Here is a 19,170-nt window from a genome sequence, read left to right as displayed (position 1 = left end):
AAATGAACTAAAATATAGATCGAATAACGATCACGAAGAAGCTAGCTGAAAGAGGGACGAAAGACACCAAAGGGACAGTCAAACTCGTAAATCTAAAACAAACTGACAACGCCATGGCTAAAAATGAAAAAGACAAACAGAAAAACAATAGTACACATGACACAACATAGAAAACTAAAGAATAAACAACACGAACCCCACCAAAAACTAGGGGTGATCTCAGGTGCTCCGGAAGGGTAAGCAGATCCTGCTCCACATGCGGCACCCGTCGTGTTGCTTATGTGATTACAAATCCGGTAAATAGTCTAAATCGGTAGGTCAAATTCATGAAAGGGAAGGGGTTTGTAGTTACGACGTAAGGAACATATCCGATATCATTTGTGAAACGGTTATTCCATAAAGGTCAACCAACTCGTGATGGCGTCCGTAAAATTTACGAAGGGATGATTTCAACTTCACTATTTGGAACTCTTGGTTTAATAGCTTCCTTGTGAGCAGTAACCCTCTATCAAGAAAATCATGATAGGAAATGCAAGCACGGGAATATCGTATCAATTGGGAGATATATACCCCGTATGCAGGTGCTGCTGGAATGTTGCTACTTAGAAATGGAAAGTTCACAATTGGAAAGCTGAAATCATCTCTTTTGTCGTAAAGTTTTGTCTTCAACCGACCCTCATTGTCAATTTCTAGATGTAAGTCAAGATATGAAGCCGACTTAACTGTATCTGTATTATCCTTTATCTCCAATTCGATGGGATAGATGCGATCCACATAGTCACCAAATTTTGAATTGTTTAGTGAAAGAACGTCATCTATATAGCGGAAAGTAGAGTTAAAGGATATTGCTAACTTCTTATCTTTCTTCCTAAGAAGTTCCTGCATGAAGTCAGCCTCATAATAATAAAGAAACAAGTCAGCAAGTAGAGGGGCACAGTTTGTTCCCATTGGGATGCCGACAGTCTGTTGAAAAACACGTCCTCCGAACGTAACAAATATGTTGTCAATCAAGAAATCAAGCATCTTGATAATATCGGTTTCAGAGAATTTTTTGTTTGAATCAGAATGGTTCTTTACAAAGTATGATTTATCCCTCCCTAAGACAAGATACTTGTATCTACGTTGGCCATTCTTTGATACAAACAACTCGAAAGAGGTCTACTTTATCTGCTATGTTGATGGCTATTTTGTTCATGATATCTGGCAGACTTCAAATAAAAATTAGACGATTTATATCGTTTGATCATTGATAAACTTAAGTTTGTTATAGTGTAAAGTATGTTGGCTTTTTAAGTGCCGGATTAAAACAAGTTTCTTTACTTTTCACTTCCAAAATTACTGCTACACATTTTAAACTTTTTCTTCATGTTTCATTTTGTATTACCTTCACAACGCACAACACGATGGATCGTATTATTTGCCATCATCGACGAGAATATACAATATAATATAATCACGTGACAAGTTTACTATATTACATGCAGTTATCTTTATATTATATACCTATAAAGGGTTATTGACTTTCCGTCCTTTATTTGAAGACTAATAAAACCTGACTCATCCCAAGTTTTAATAAAATGTGGTTTAAGGCATAAAGTGATGGCCTATGTTATGTTATCGTTTATCCTGATTTAATTGCAATCTAAAGAATAAACAATCATCTAATTCATGCTTTGATGTCGATAAAAGTAGTACTTTATACTGTTTTTATCTTTCTTTATTTTTAAAGTACAAGCAATAACAACTTTCCGTGTATTAGTGTTACATAAATACCGTTTACTGGTCTTTACTCATATGTTCTTTGACATAACAAATGGCAATTGTTCTCGTCAAAACTATGTTTAAACACTTTTTTCGAAAAAAATGACACACTGAGATTTAAAACCTAAAATAATACGCTGAGAAATCCAAATTACACACTGAGATTTAAAATATTGAAAAACACACACTGAGAATTCAAAATTACACACTGAGATTGATATGCAAATTACTAATGAATATTCCTGAGATGAATATTTCAACAGATTGATATCTTGATCTTCGGAACTCTTGTCATTATAATAAAATGCGATTCCATCAAACAACATTCGAAATAAATTTCAAGACTGAACATCGTTTTTTGCTTACTCATATTCATTAGTGTGTTGCCTATAATTCAGATTATTACTACCAGTGTGTCAGGATTTTTTTTACTAAAATTGTTTGAGCATTGGTCCCACTGGGGTCCCTTTTCAAGTCTCCCAACTGTTACCGTCATTTCGCAAGGCAATCTGTTATATTTTTGTTACGTTTATATGATATTATACTGCAATCAGCTAGTTTACTGTACAGATAAAGCTATACGTATAAACGTTAGCTTTATACGTCAATGACCCCAACTGACCTATAAGCCCCGCCTCCTTATTGTATTTCATCAACAACATCACGTCACGACCATGACAACGTAAAGTAACAATGGTCAAACTATTTTCAATTTAAACTTTTATGTCTTCAAATTGGTTATTTATATATCATGTTTATCAAATGTTATTAATTAAGTTCATTTTCCCTTTCTAATTCCTTAATACGCCAATGTCTTACCACCTGGACTACGCTCATAGGGAAATACCCCAAAATGGTACCTCAAGAGGGAAATTCCAAACACTTTTTTAACAATTTTTGTTACATGTTTTTTTCATTTTTCTTTTTTTTGGGGATTTCAGTATAAAAACAATATACGTATAGTTTCTTGAAATATGAAATTTATTTGTATTCGGCACGAAACGGGAAAATGCTGGGTAGAACCTCGCATTTTCCCGTTTCTAAGCCTCATACAAATAAATTTCATATTTCAAGACACTATACGTATATTGTCTAATAACAGGCATTTGAAGACTGTACATTGACCTATAATGGTTTACTTTTTTAAATTGCTATTTGGATGGAGAGTTGTCTCATTGGCACTCACACCACATCTTCCTATATCTATTTGAGTAAAAATTTCGCTGCATCGTATGTCTTTTTGCAGTTTGTTCCAATATTTTCTTATAATTTTGATAACGTGTTTCACCATTTGGTTATATTTTGTAACAAGAGTAAGTGGATATTTTTCTTGTCCTTGTATTTATAAAGTATTTTTATAAATGATTTAGTACCAAATCGAAGGACTAACAAGTTATGCCCCCAAGTTCTTTTAAGCTTGTAATGTATTCAGATAAAGTATGTTTATTGGTTATATGCGCATAAACAGTGCGCACAAATCTCAGTGTGTAATACTAATTTCTCAGTCTGTAATTTCAAATTCTCAGTGTGTGTTTTTTCTGTTGATTTAATCTCAGTGTGTATTTTTGAAATTGCAGTGTGTAAATTCAAATTCTCATGCAGTGTGTAATTTGTTATTCCAGTGTGTGTTTTCATTTTTGTAATCTCAGTGTGTAATTTTGATTTCTCGGTGTGTTATTTTAGGTTTTTTAATCTCAGTGTGTGTATTTTAATTCTCAGTGTGTATTTTTTCAGAAAAAAGAGTTAAACACAGTTTTGACGAGAACGGCTTCCTATAATAACCTAGGTTCAGCATATTGCTGCTAAGACGATGAATAGTAACGTTTAAGTCTTGAGTAGCAGCTGAAAGCCTTCGAATATCGAATGAGTTTGGAAATGTGTGAAGCTGGTATATTGCTTCTACGGTTGGAGAAAATTAATAAAATTAAAGTTTGTCATATAATCTGGTTCTTAGGTAACCGTTTATACCTTATCCGAGATGTAAGTCTAAAATGAAGCGGAAGAAGACGTGTCTATAATATATTGTATCTTTAATGTCTTATTAAGGGGAAAAAAGAAATGGAGCCAAACGAAAAAAGAATGGATTGATTTATATATATATAATTAATGTAAATAACTAAATCAAGATATTTGAATGTGAATTTAAATGTTCTGGCTTCATTGATCTTCTTGCTTTTGGCAAGTGTCTGAAAGAACTATAAGTTATAGAAAATTACGAAGGGATCGACAAGGAGAGGTACACAGTTCGTTCCAATAGGAACGCTGGTAATTTGTTGAAAAAGACTTTTCAACTTTGGAATTCTACGTTTTTTTTTTATCAAATGGCTGATTGCATTTACCCATTATAAAAATAACGTTTAGTACACCTTCTTCTCAGTTGGCCTATGATCTGGTTTAGTCATTATTAGAATCCATGTCTTCTTTGAAATTATGGTTTCAATTGATGTGTTTTTCAACTTGAAACCATTTATTATATTCTAAATATAGGAAGAGGAGCTTTAAATAAGGAATTTAAGATGTTACTTCTTTGTTAGGAAGAACTTTAGTGAAATACTTAAATGGTACAAAAATCAGAAGATCTAGTTTTCAGTGTTTAAAGGGGAGATACCATATAATGTCAAGTGAATAAGCTCTAAACAAACATGTCAAAAAAGTTTCCGATCTGCAAGCATTATTTACGAAGTTATTTATGAGTGTTTTTATTTTCTACCCATCTGTTATCGGTTTGTGAAATGTCATTTACGTAAACGAAAACGAAACGAAAAGATACTCGATTGTAAGTAATCGTTTAACACAAATTACCCAAGAATCAGCACAATTTCTTCAGGCGTTACATCGAACAAAGAAAGAATAAATCAGATCAATTTTATGAATTTACAGGCATTATATGAAATAAACAAAGAATAAATCAGATCAATTTTATGAATTTACAGGCATTCTATATAATGAACAAAGAAGATATCAGATCAATAAAATGGAAATGGATTTATATTTATTAAGTTGATGAACAATCATGTTTTTTTAAATACACACATATGCTTGAATACAAAGTCTGTAGAAGTCAACGTATCCGCAATCGAATAGTTTACACAAAACAAAAAACAGCAAACACTCAAACAAAATTATATGTCTTAAGATTTGTTCAATCTATTAGAGACTCCTAACATCGATGTTCAATAACATTTAATCATATTATCATTTACCAATTCTAAATTGTATTTATATCATCTGAATTATTTTGTGTTAATAACCACAAAAGAATGATATAAGTCGGGCTACTTGTTAAAAATTTACTTCTGTTGCTGTGATCATTCTTTTTGCATTTACCTTCAAAATATATAACTATATACGTTTTAATTACTTCTTTCAGTGCAATTTAGAAAGTTTTTGTCTATCGTCAGATGTAATTTCTGTATCTTGTATTAGTTTTGCGAGAATTTTATATTCATTGAATGCGTTTAAAGCTTTGAGGAATTGATCATACTTGTCTTCTCCTCCATCCAAAAGTGTTTCCATTAGATTCCTAATTTCAATTTTAGCTTTTTCCTCTCCTTTTAACATGTTTAACTTTTTAATAATATGCAGGCGATCTACTATCCATTCAAACGAACAATAAAATGCATCAGGCCACTCTGATAAACCTACAAGTACAACCAATGTTATTTATCAAACTTCAATTAAGAGCCATATCAATCACATAAAAGAGGGACGACATATATCAGAGAAACATGCATGGCAGCAGAAAAATCACTGTTTATGTTCGCATAATACAAAGATAAGAATGCACAGCTTATTAGATTTTTAAATTTGTAAACAAAACAAAACTTAAGGCAAAATGATAATGACTGATCCATAAATATTATTTCTCGTTGCAGTTTATGCTATTATTTTTATACTTGTCAAGGATTCAAGAATTATTCTTTATAATAAAGTACATTGTGATTGAAGTACACTGTCAACAATGTTCGTACTGGAAATTATATGATATCTATGACGGAAACTTGACCACATCCTTAGATATAAAAAGTGAGTTTGTTCATTAGTTAAATTTATGAGCTTGTGGAATATGGATATGAATATTATAATTTTGAATTGTGAGATGCTATGTTCTAGACTCGTTCACGATTAATAAAGAAATAAGTAAAATATTTGTTGGCCAGATAATGACGTTACCACAGCTTGAACATGTTGAATATCAAGACAGAAATAACTGTTTTTATAAGAAGAGGATGTCGCCATATACAGTATTTACATTACAAAGAATTGTGTAGGCCTTATATAAATATTCGATGCTTCAAAAATGAAAACAACGCGTTAGATAACCTCTACAGTTGCAGTGTATATAATAAAAAAAAAAAAACATGTAAATTGATTAATTTCATATGAAAAGAGTTTTAAGTATTTATACTGGATTACCTTTTGTTGACACAATTGCTTAATTTCGAAATGGTGAAGTTATGTGATAGTTATATCACTGGACAGTAGTAACACAGCAGGTGATGTTGAAAAAGAATTTGTCATATTTTCATCTGACTTTACGTGTATACTTACCGTATAATGGTAAAACAATGGTAAAGACAATCAGCAATGCTACGGTAAAGTAAATACAGTTTAATTTATGATTTCTACCTGAAAAGAACATTTTTGTTTAAGGTTTACAGTAAACGATATGAAGACAACTATGCTTTGTTATGCAATTTTTTTTGTAAACTAACAAATAATATAAAATAACCTAGCATTCCCTTTTTGATGGGTAAGGCCGACTTTGGGATACAAAAACGTTAATCAGCAAAACCCAAATAAAACCTCATTAGACTGCCGATCGTACAAGCACTTTTTCAAATGATGTCGCTGGATGTTTTTTTTTCTGGTCTTGTTATGGAAGTTATATGTATCCTTTAATTGGATTCACAATGATGATGCATGTGTAGCATTTGCCACTGACATTGGCAATACAGCCAGTCTAGCCAATTTCCGAGTTCATACATACTGAAGTCGTGTTGCTACATTGATTTCTCAACTCTGTTCAACTTGATCTTTTCCTTTGAAAACAATGGTGTTGTAAGTTTATTCTAAAATTATAAGCTTGAATGTCCCTCCGATATCTGTTTTTTTTTTATTTGTTATAAGATTTTACGTTTTGTATTTATTTAAAAAGATATAATAGTTATTTGTTGTTTTTCGTATAAATTTATTCAATATTGGTATCTTTTTTAATTTTTTGGAGGCTAACCAATGATACTTTGTATACAAATGCAAACATACCTTCGTTATAATCAGTTCTTACGTCTTTAAATCTGTTTTCTAATGGAGAGGACAAGTTTTTTGTTGGTGACCTATTTGAGGATATAAAGAAAAATATCAACTAGTCAATAACCAATGTAAAAGATTACACACCTGATGACCATGTAAAAAGGATCAATAGCTTCAGATCATACAGACACACATGAACATAACGCGCATGATCTTTATTCCATAGATATATGATCATTACCATATAGACGTATAACTCTGATAACTTGAAATGAAAATAAAGTCGTGCAGTCTTACATTGTTTTAGGAGCCAACACAGTGGGGAAATATATTAAACATCTCTTTACAAATCATGGGAAATCTGTTGATTTCTTAACCTGACAACAACTAGTTCGAAGAGTTCAGTTTCTAACATTATATCTTCACACGTAACGAACTCGGAAGCCTAAATATATAAATATGCTGGTAAGATAGATAAGGGCGAAGCATAAGAACCCATGAAGAATATATGATATGTTAAAAGATATTTCATGGATTAAGCTGTTACGTCATCACGTTTATTGTCAAAGAAAAGTCCGACAAATAACATTTTTTTTTGTATAAGTTAAACATGTTAAAGACTCCAGAAGTATCGTAAATAGGCTTCGGGGCCTCTTGTTTACACCATTAAACTCTTTGCATATCAAAGTTTATACGACATCATTCCTTGTTTCGGCTTGAAAGTACGTACAGAAAGAACTATTTAACCGTATTTTAAATTTAGGAGCCACATTACACAACTGAACATGGTGTTAATAGTGTAACAAGATATTTCAAGTTAAAAAAATAATATCACGTTCTGAAAGTAAACAAAACCGAACACGAGCTTGTTTATAAATACTACGTAGAAACAAAAATATGTTCCGGTATTTCTATTTTAAACTTGTTCATGGTCTGAATTATCTTAGCTAATTGTTTTCATTATACTTGAAAGCATTGCTGTCATTTATGTGCGCAACAGTAGCATATAACATGTTAACTCATGAACTCATAACAGATAATAGAATTAAAATGTTGTATTCGATCCTGACGCACTTTTCGTCTACAAAAGACTTATCAGTGACGCTCGAATCATAGAAAAGTAGAAAAAGGCCAAAAAAGTACAACGCTGAATAGCTTTTACCAAATACAGCTAAGGTAAATTATTCCTGAGGTAGAAAAGTATTACTGCTGTTGATCGAATGATAAAAAACAAATCAAGACTGCAATCCTATACAACATGAACAAAAGGAGACACATTAACTATAAGAGGAAAAAAATCGAAAACAAAAACAGACATCAAAATGCATAGACATGAAATATTGGTAAACAACTGCCGTATTCCTGGCCAGTTACAGGACATTTTACGAAAAACTTGTAGATTCAACCTTGTTGTATGCTAGCCTTACCACCAGCTTATACATCTTGTATGGCTTAGATACGAAATAACGCTAGAAATAACAGCACTGCGTAACAGGTAAACAGTATGAACAATTACAAAAACAAGTACAGAGAAACGCATTAATAAATAATATAATACAAACATCACATGACAGTATATTACATCCTTTAAACAGCAGCATACATCTTTCATAAAATTCTTTCAATTAAACGGAAGTCGTAATTAATTAAAAAACTGAAAGACAAGAAGTGTTTCACAGTTGCAAAGTTTTAAAACTTACGGTCTGACGATAATTTCTGGACATGACTTATTCCGAATAGCAGTACCAATATAGGGACACGGGTTAGCTGTAATGACAAAGATAACATTAGATTAATAAGAGTAAACATCCTGCAGGAACAAATATTGTTTATCAGCTGGTTGTTAAAAGTTTAGTACAATTGGCAGGCACATTCATATATTCCGTCCAACAAGTGAAGTTTACTAAAATTAGGCAAATATTTCGTTAATAGAACTAAATTTTGTATATACGCTAGACGCGCGTTTCGTCTACAAAAGACTCACCAGTGACGCTCGAATCCAAAACAGTTAAGAAGGCCAAATACAATGATTATCCTCGGTTTGTTCTTGGGCTTAAGCAAATTTTTTACTGGTTGTTTTTCAAAAATGAATACAAAACCGATACAGCAGAAGTATTAATTGGAATGTACACAGTCAGGAATTCGACAGTTGTTTGCCATTTGTTTGATGTGTTTGAGCTTTTGATTTTAAATTTGATAAGGGACTTTGTGTTTTTAATTTTCCTTTGAGTTCGATAGTTTTAAGTAAAATTTTCACATTAACCTTCATTATCAAGTGGAATTAAAGACAATGATTATAGTTGTTTTCAATTCGTTTGATGGATTTGATATTTTTTTCTTTAACAAAATATCTTGTATCAAGTCAGGAACATGTTATATCATAGTTCGTTTTTGTGTGTGTTACATTTTAATGCTGTGTTTCGGTTGTGTCGTAGTTCTTGTCTTATATTTTAAGTGTTTCCCTCAGGTTTAGTTTGTTACCAATATTTGTTTTTTTCTCATTCGATTTTTAAATTTCAAACAGCGGTATTCTACTGTTGCCTTTTTTAATTTATTTTACTTTTACATCATATGTGTGAAGTAAATTGTTCATATTTACCTTCATTACCACAAATGAGTTTGTGACATGAACAGTCTTCCTCTGAGGGTGTACAATAGCAGTTGTGTTTTGGCGTAGTAACAAATATGTACCCTTGTGAAGGGTCGCATCCACAAGTTGTATCATTTATCATACTTCCTTCACGGTGGACGATTTGACCCTCTCCATTACAAAATGACTTTTGATACACACACTTATTGTTACCATCTGTTGAAAATGGGAAAGGCTGATACCGTTTATAGCTGCATCCTGCTTTGTTGAAATATGGTTCGAATACAAGTTTGCTGCCTATAATTGATATAAAAGAAATTAGAAGAGAATATTTTGTAATGTAAAGCGGTTAATCATTGTAGCAAAATCCCTACTTAATGGTAAATAAACTCATCATAGATACTAGGATTGTAATTGTGAAAACTATTTATATGTCATATACTCTTAATATAACAATAAACACAAATTAGGTGAGCAATTTAAGCATCGAATGCAGAAGTCAAATGAACACAACTGTCAACGAAAAGGGGAAAAAACCTTTAAATTTGTAAAAGTGTTAATATCAATGTAAGTTATGTAGATGCATTACGCAGTACAATTATATCATCATTCGTTTAAGCACCTTGCAAAAAACAATAAGTCGGACAGGGATACCCCAGACTCCGGCTTACCAGCCAAGTAAATATCTTCTACACTAGAACTTTCCTCATCTGTCTATATGAGTATTGAATGAGTACAGACTTTTGATTTAAATAAACACTTACTGTCTTGTTACCGATGCCACATGTGGAGCAGGGTCTGATTATCTTTCCGGAGCACCCATTCTTGATGGGATTCGTGGTGCTAAGCTTTAGTTTTCTATATTGTGTTTTGTGTAATATTGTTTGTGTTTGTCTTTTCTTTTTTAGCCATGACAATGTCACTCTATTTTCGATTCATGAGTTTGAATATTCCTGTGGTATCGTTTGCCCTATTTTGTTGACTGCTACGGTTTGAAAGGATTGATGTATTATATCTATAAATTCCTAGCATTGCGACATTTGCATGTGCCTGTCCAAAGTAAAGGAAATTATCAGAGGTAACTTTACATTTACTACTAATGTGGAATGTGTTTGATATTGTCCAATTTTTTTATATATTGATAATATTGCTGGATTAAAATTGTAAAAAAAAATGAAAGATACAGTATGACCCCCCCCCCCCCCCCCCTTCCGTATGACCAAATTTATTGGCTTGATTACTTAAAATCGAAAAAGGAAGCAATTGATCAAGGCAGAATTTTTTTAATTGAAAAGTCTATCACGATAGGGGGAATATATCAAATATTTTATTTTACAGTATTACCTGTGCTACTATAATCCAGTCCATCACAGGTCTCTCGATACGATTTCTCTGGAGAACGCAACAAACACACATAGCTTTGACCGCAATAAAACTTTCTTGCTCTGAGACGCCAATGACCTGGCGCTGGACATTTTAACTCATATACAAACGTAACAGCAATAACCTGTAAATTATTAAAAGTTCGCTGAATCGGTCAACAAATGGTAAGGTACAAATACTACAAAGAATTTTTAAAATAGTCTAAGAGATATTGAGATGTTTACAACAGTCCTTACAAATTCTGGTCGGATTGGAAAATATCTTTCAACTAGTCTCTTGCCTTGCAGTTTTATATCTTTTGTAAACAGTTTTAATTGTGTCTGAGTCGTAGTCCGCATCTGTTTTTGTGTGGTACTCTTATATCATTTACAACCACATTACATCAAATCTCCTTATTTTCAAATAAAGTCTTCAGTTGATAACTCTTGAGGAACAATCTACACAATCTAGTTATACAAGGACAAAGCTCCAGCGTCTAGACCATAGAGGTGTGAACAAAAGCATACTTATGCCAAATAATAAAAATGTACTTATCTGATAAAACACTGAAATGTACTTACTTGAAGAAACCAAATTAGTACTGCTGATTTCATTATACAAAGATAAAGGAATCACTTCAATCTGAAAAAAAAATAGATAAACAAAAAGCTATTGTGTGTTATATGGTTTTACTCCCTGTACATATTGGCACATATTTGCTATATAAATCAGTATTCATGCATGTTTAGCTTTAATCTTATTACAATGTGCACTTATTATTTGAAAATTCATATGGGGCTAAATTATATCATGTTATTTTCACCGATGATATTTTTAACGAGATTGGAATCAGCAAAAGAAATTAATTAAATAAGCAGACAAATATTCATTTATCAAATTTCAAGTTTATTGTTTTGTTTCGAACACAACAAAGTTTGTATCAACAAAACAATCTAATAGAACAGAAATCAATCTTCTTCTTTTTTTATTTTCTAAACTACGTGAGCTATCCTTCTGGATAATTATATAAAAATAAACCACTTACGATATCAACATTTTTATCATTATTGAAGATTCTTCTATCTGAACATGAATCAAATATCAGTTAATGGTTTTGAATGGTTACAGAATAAGGCAAACTATTAGATGCTACTATACTTGTTTATAATCGTCAATGGCAGTCAGCAGGGTTAAAGAACATCAGTTGTTCGACCTGTTAGTCAAATGCGTTTTGTTTAAATATACTTTTTCACTTTTTTGGTCTTTTGGAAAATGTTGTTTGTGCTGTTTTTAGACCCTTCTACAACGAAATTTGTTTGACATGCACACGTATAAAAATTGCGGTTTTTATCCAACGCAATCATAGGTTTGAACGTAGTTTTCAATTTAGACTCGTTTATATTTTTTGTTTGGGCATGTATCATATTTTCCCTCCGATTTATATGATCCGTTCATCCTATATTGTCTCTTAAAATTCAAGAGTCAATCTTAAATTGAGAGTAAATTATATGGCCTTCCAAATACCGTTTCGATCCCTAACATCACTGAAGAGACATATATTGTCGAAATCTAGATCTGGTGTACTAAAGAAATATTGACACCGAATGTTTGTGGCACAACATCGTAGCCACAATTTAACAATTTTTTTTTTCTGTGACGTATTAAATTTATATTCAGATCCATTTTGTTACATCTTGTGATCAATTTTATTTTGCAATCGTCAATGGCAGTCAGCAGGGTTAAAGAACATCAGTTGTTCGACCTGTTAGTCAAATGCGTTTTGTTTAAATATACTTTTTCACTATTTTGGTCTTTTGGAAAATGTTGTTTGTGCTGTTTTTAGATCCTTCTACAACGAAATTTGTTTGACATGCACACGTATAAAAATTGCGGTTTTTATCCAACGCAATCATAGGTTTGAACGTAGTTTTCAATTTAGACTCGTAGATATATATATATATATATATATTACCAAGAGCATTCCATACAGTCAGGCACTTAGAGTCAAGCGAATATGCTCCAACACAGAAACAACTAAAAGACAACTGCGTAAACTTGAAACTCGCTTGAAAAAAAGGGGCTACAAACACAGAAATATCAAAAAAAGCTTTCAGAAAGCGGAGTCAATTCCGAGGAGTGAACTATTGGAATACAAAGTTAAAAAGAAAAGCAAAAGGACTCCATGTGTTCTAACTTATCACCCATCTCTCAAAAACAGCTTTGGTGTCATTCGTGAGCATTGGAAATCAGTTGAAAAGAATTCCAAACTGTCCAAGATTTTCCCTGAGCCTCCTATGATAGCTTTTAGGCAACCTAGTAGTCTACGGAACCTACTAGTGCGGGCTGAAGTGTCTGATAATAGAAGTACTCCTGGAGAATGTCGTTCGTGTGGAGAAAAACGCTGCAAATGCTGTTTACAGATGCAGCATTCGTCAACATTTCACAGTAAGGCAACCGAAAATAACTATAAGATATTTTGCAATGTTACCTGCAAAAGTATGAATGTTATTTACATACTAGAATGTTCGGTTTGTGGCCTCCAATATGTTGGTGAATCAAAGCAGCCTTTCAACAAACGCCTCAATGGCCATAGGAGTGATATATCTAAGAAGCCACTTCTTCCAGTCTCTCAGCACTTCAGACAGTCAGATCACAAACTTGATGACTTTAACCGCATGAACATTCTAGTGATTGAACAGAACATTCACTGGAGTGATGCACAGCGACAGGTTCGGGAAAGCTTTTGGATAAAGGAACTTAATGTACATCACCCAAACGGCATCAATAAGAAATACTAACAGTTTTGTTTTCACTTATTTTTATTGTTAATATACACAGTCACGTATATTGATTTAAAGTGTTTTGTTTAAATTATGATATTCAGGATTAAAATCAATCGACCAAAACTTACCTGTATTATCACCTGATCTATTTTCACAACTTATACACTATGTATCAGTATTGTTAAAGCTTGTGACACAAGAAGAAGGCCATTTGTTGAGCCGAAATATTTGTCAACACGATTTTATAACAACATTTTCGTTTAATAACACCTTATATCAGTATACCGTTGTGCAAATCTTTAGACTGATATAATTTTTTCCTTATCTGCATAGTATCGCCTATTCTAGACGATCCGGTACATAGTAAATTTGCTGGTTGGTCCTTTTTATAGACTTTTATATATATATATATATATATATATATATTATGTACACAGCCATGTATCACCATCATTGATGGTGATCCGATGGATACATCTGTTGTAGGGTTGTCACTGACTCAGACGTACTTATGATCATAATTATTTTCTGTGACTGTATCTTACATTAATTTGTAGGATCCTTTACTGTAGATAATTTAGCTGATCTGTAACAATAACATCTTCATGCCTTATATATCATGTACTGTAGTACGCCGCTAGATTAAAACTGACGTGGAAAGGTAACACATGCCCACCGAAATCTCTTTTTTTGAGAGCCCAGGTGGTCGTGTGGTCTAGCGGGACGGCTATAGTGCAGGCGATTTGGTGTCACGATATCACAGTAGCATGGGTTCGAATCCCGGCGAGGGAAGAACCAAAAATTTGCGAAAGCAAATTTACAGATCTAACATTGTTGGGTTGATGTTTAGACGAGTTGTATATACATTATGTACACAGCCATGTATCACCATCATTGATGGCGATCCGATGGATACATCTGTTGTAGGGTTGTCACTGACTCAGACGTACTTATGATCATAATTATTTTCTGTGACTGTATCTTACATTAATTTGTAGGATACTTTACTATAGATAATTTAGCTGATCTGTAACAATAACATCTTCATGCCTTATATATCATGTACTGTAGTACGCCGCTAGATTAAAACTGACGTGGAAAGGTAACACATGCCCACCGAAAGCTCTTTTTTTTGAGAGCCCAGGTGGTCGTGTGGTCTAGCGGGACGGCTACAGTGCAGGCAATTTGGTGTCACGATATCACAGTAGCATGGGTTCGAATCCCGGCGAGGGAAGAACCAAAAATTTGCGAAAGCAAATTTACAGATCTAACATTGTTGGGTTGATGTTTAGACGAGTTGTATATATATATAGAATCGTCCTATGAACTTTTGAACAGCGGTAAACTACAAAAACGCTGTACCAAGTCAGGAAAAGCCAGTTGTTATCAATTCGTTTGAATTGTTTGGGCTTTTGATTTTGCCATTTGACAAGGGGCTTTCCGTTTTAAATTTTACTCATGCTTTAGTTATTTGTGTATTTCGTCATACTACTGTTGCCTTTATTTATGGAGGTAAAGGATATGAGCCGATAACTTTCATTCTGTTAAAATATTTGACAGGTCCGAGGCCGCAGACGGGAGACTTGTTTAATATTGTACAAAATGGACTGTTAGAAACTTATTTCTTACTTTAAACATGGTTTCACGTTTGAACAATATCGAGTGCATCGCAGTGGGTTTGTTTAATTTCAAATATATAATAAATATGCACAACTGAAGGGATAACAACTTGCAATTATTTTGAATTCTTGTGTTGTTCATCTGAATTTTCGACAGACTGTTATTGTTTACCAAAACCGTAACAGCTCAATATACCCCCATTTCTCTGGTTTTTATTCTGCAATTCCAGTATTAATGTGTCTTGTGAGTTTTTTAAAAATGTTACAGAAACATTATTTTTTATCTCGTTTTTCTATTGCAAATACAAGAGTGCACACCCTGATATGACTCGCCTTCTTTACTTATCATTGATATTATGTTGAAAGTCCTAAATATAAAACTTTATTGCAACTGTCACATAAACTTAACATTAACCACTAAAACTAAACATTGACCAATGAAACAAGAAAATGAGGTCAAGGTCCGATGAACCATTCCACGCAGGCATGTACAGCTAACAATTCTTACATACAACAAATAAGTTGACCTATTGCTTACAGCTTAAGAAAAACTGACCAAAACACAAAAACTTTACACTGAGCAATGAACCGTGAAAATGAGGTCAAGGTAAAACAAAACCTGTGTGACTTACATATAGATCATTAAATATTTCCTATACACCAAATATAGTTGACCTATGGCATATACTTTTAAATAAAAAGACCAAAACTAAAAAACTGAACTTTGACCACTGAAAAATGAAAATGAGGTCAAGTTCAGATGACATCTACCCGCTATACATGTACACCTTACAATAATTCCATACACCAAATATAGCAGACCTGTTGCATAAAGTATAAGAAAAACAGACCAAAACACAAAAACTTAACTATAAACACTGAGCCATAAAAAAATGAGGTCAAGGTCAGATGACAGCTGTCAGTTTGACATGTACACCTTACAGTCCTTCCATACACCGAATATACTAGCCCTAAAGCTTATAGTATCTGAGATATTGACTTGACCACCAAAACTTAACCTTGTTCACTGATCCATAAAATGAGGTCGAGGTCAAGTGAAAACTATCTGATGGGCATGAGGACCTTGCAAGGTACGCACATATCAAATGTAGTTATCATACTACTTATAATAAGAGATAATTTAACATTACAAAAAATATAAACTTTTTTTCCAAGAGGTCACTGAACCATGAAAATGAGGTCAAGGACATTGGACATGTGACTAACGGAAACTTCGTAACATGAGGCCTATGTGTACAAAGTATGAAGCATCAGGTCTTCCACCTTTTAAAATATAAAGCTTTTATGAAGTTAGCTTACGCCGCCGCCACCACTGCTGTCATAGCCGTAGCCGCCGGAAACAAAAGTTGCTGCCTCGACAAAAACAATCTTTCTTATTTTCTTTTAACATAAAACATATCACTACGAACAAAATGCGACTCGGACACACGGCTGATTTGTTTCACAGATACCATTCGGTAATGGCCTCCATTATTCTGCCATCCATTTACATCGTCGTTTATAAGCGAAGTGTTGCATTATATTCATAATCAAGCAATAATATCAGACTTGAAAAAAAACTCCGCCAATACCTGAAGAATGTAAAAAATATTGCAGTCCCCTAGTTCACGAAGCAAGTTCTAGATTTGCACTTTGTACACAGGATGAAGTTTATGTTGTTTATGGCCCTTGTATTGCGGCATGATCTATTACATGTTAGAAGCATTACCTTATTCTTTTTTTTACATTTTAATTGTAGCTGAACATGATGTAAGAAGAATAAGGGAAACAACAGAGGTCAATTTTGATATCAAAAGACATAGGGAGATAACTCTTTTGAAAAAAGAAATGCATAATAGCAACACAAACAAGACTTAAAACGAGCATTATCAACCGATTGATCAGTTCTAAAGGAAAAATCCAAAAACATGAGAAAAATGGCTGTGATGTTAGTATTGGTAGTGTTACACAATTTGAAAGTGATTTTTCTCTCTGTCAAGAAACCATTTTAATGAGTGATAAAAATTATTGTATTGGAGGGTGACTTTGTCATTTGTTTTTGGTTGTACTTTTTTTATGCTTATTGAAAACAATTTTCAGTGATTCGACCATCAGTTACCTGTTATGCTATCTTTAGCTGTCCAATATTTTTAAGAAAGAGGAAGGCTATTCTTAAAAATATTGGACCGTTAAAGGTAACATAATAGTTTCTTACAGGTAAATGATAGTACAATCACTGACAGAACGGGTGCAACAATAGAATGACGTCACAACAATGTTTAAATAACAGTTAAAATGATTTGTGGTTTATGTATGAATACCTATCAAATAACAAATAAAGCCATTACTTGATATCAATACAAAACCTTCAACCTTGAATAAGAGGTTTGTTAACTCCTATATTTACTGATTTTCTTCCCTTATTTCTGTCAATAATATGTAAATGGTTATATCAAGCATCAAACACTAACTCGTCTAGTCTCGTGGTCAATTTAATATACACGAAAAGGTAAAATCACAAAAGTAATGATATTAGAGGAAAATTCAAAAAGGAAAGTCCCTAATCAAATTGCAAATGACAAAAAATATCAAACGAGTGGACAACAACTGTCATATTCCTGACTTGATACAGGCATTTGTAAATTGTTGTAACAAAGTAAACAATTACAAATCAGACCATGATTATAACCATAATGTCAGATCTTCAGTTTTTTTGTCTAAAGAGCTGGATATTATCGCACATGTCTGTATGAGTTAATATAATAAATAAATGTTCTTTCAGTATAATTTCAGCAGTATTACAATTAAACAACTATCATTATATCACAAACTGTGTTATACACTACTGAACACGAAAAATACACATTAGTATCTATTTAATACCCGTTGTAGGGAAACCTTTCTTTGGAAAATAAACACCCATTTAAATTGTCTTAGATTACATTCAATATTATTGAGGTTAATGTACACACTGTTGAGCAGCGATTCGCCATGATAAAAACCACTACGAAATTTGTGAAAGATAGCCTCAATTCCAGGACATCTGTCTCAATGTCAATAATGGTTGCATGTTTGGTCATGGACACAAATGATAATTTAGAAATGCACTGTTTTTATGCAGGTGTCCATTTTTCTTATTTTTCGGAATTTAGATAAAAAAGACAGTGTCACTGTACTATTATTATATTATTTGTTTATATATGTTTAATTGTTTGAATTTGATAATACCATACTCATTTTATCTCGATGTGTTTGTATAAATTTAAAGTGTTCAACAAACTTTCATCGAATTTATTATGTAAAGTTATCTTTACTTACATTTTAATCGACTTTGATACTTGATAAATCAGTAGATCATTCATTCCTTAAAATCCACTGGCAAAACTTGATATAGACATCTTCCAAGCATGAAGACATTTGTTCGTCGGTGTGTGTTATTATATATATAGATGTGTATATACACATGATAAACGGGTGTATGCCAGGTAAATGAACTTTAAAAAACAAATATTGATTGAGTTATCGTTCCTTGTCTTGCAAGTTCATTCGGAATATTACAATTTTATCGTGTAACTAGCACAAAATTATACATATCCCTTATATTACTATAAAAGCCTGGTATTATCAATATTTTTCATTTAATGATAATTGTACACCCCCTTTTTTTGGAACTTCTGCTTTTTGTTACAGCGTAGCTTTTAGGCGATATTTATCATGTTTAATGACAGATTATATAATTATCTTAAATAGTTAAATTTATTTTATGTAAGTAGAGCACTGCCGTTTGTTGTCGTGTTACATG

General features: G+C 32.6%; 1 protein-coding gene across 1 annotated transcript; it reads right to left on the bottom strand.

The window, feature by feature from the left end:
• Positions 1-5,127: 5,127 nt before the first annotated feature.
• Positions 5,128-18,817, bottom strand: LOC134702146 (uncharacterized). Its single transcript, XM_063563232.1, has 8 exons — positions 18,687-18,817; positions 11,548-11,608; positions 10,949-11,111; positions 9,614-9,901; positions 8,715-8,781; positions 7,027-7,097; positions 6,313-6,390; positions 5,128-5,402 (listed from the first exon to the last, which is right to left on the bottom strand). Exons 2-8 carry the CDS (start codon positions 11,578-11,580, stop codon positions 5,128-5,130), a joined length of 975 nt encoding a protein of 324 aa, XP_063419302.1. The 5' UTR covers positions 11,581-11,608; positions 18,687-18,817.
• Between the last annotated feature and the right edge of the window lie 353 nt (positions 18,818-19,170).

Source organism: Mytilus trossulus, unplaced genomic scaffold (assembly GCF_036588685.1).
Source record: "Mytilus trossulus isolate FHL-02 unplaced genomic scaffold, PNRI_Mtr1.1.1.hap1 h1tg000406l__unscaffolded, whole genome shotgun sequence".
Taxonomy (NCBI): Eukaryota; Metazoa; Mollusca; class Bivalvia; order Mytilida; family Mytilidae; genus Mytilus; species Mytilus trossulus.
This window is presented reverse-complemented; position numbering and strand designations above follow the sequence as displayed.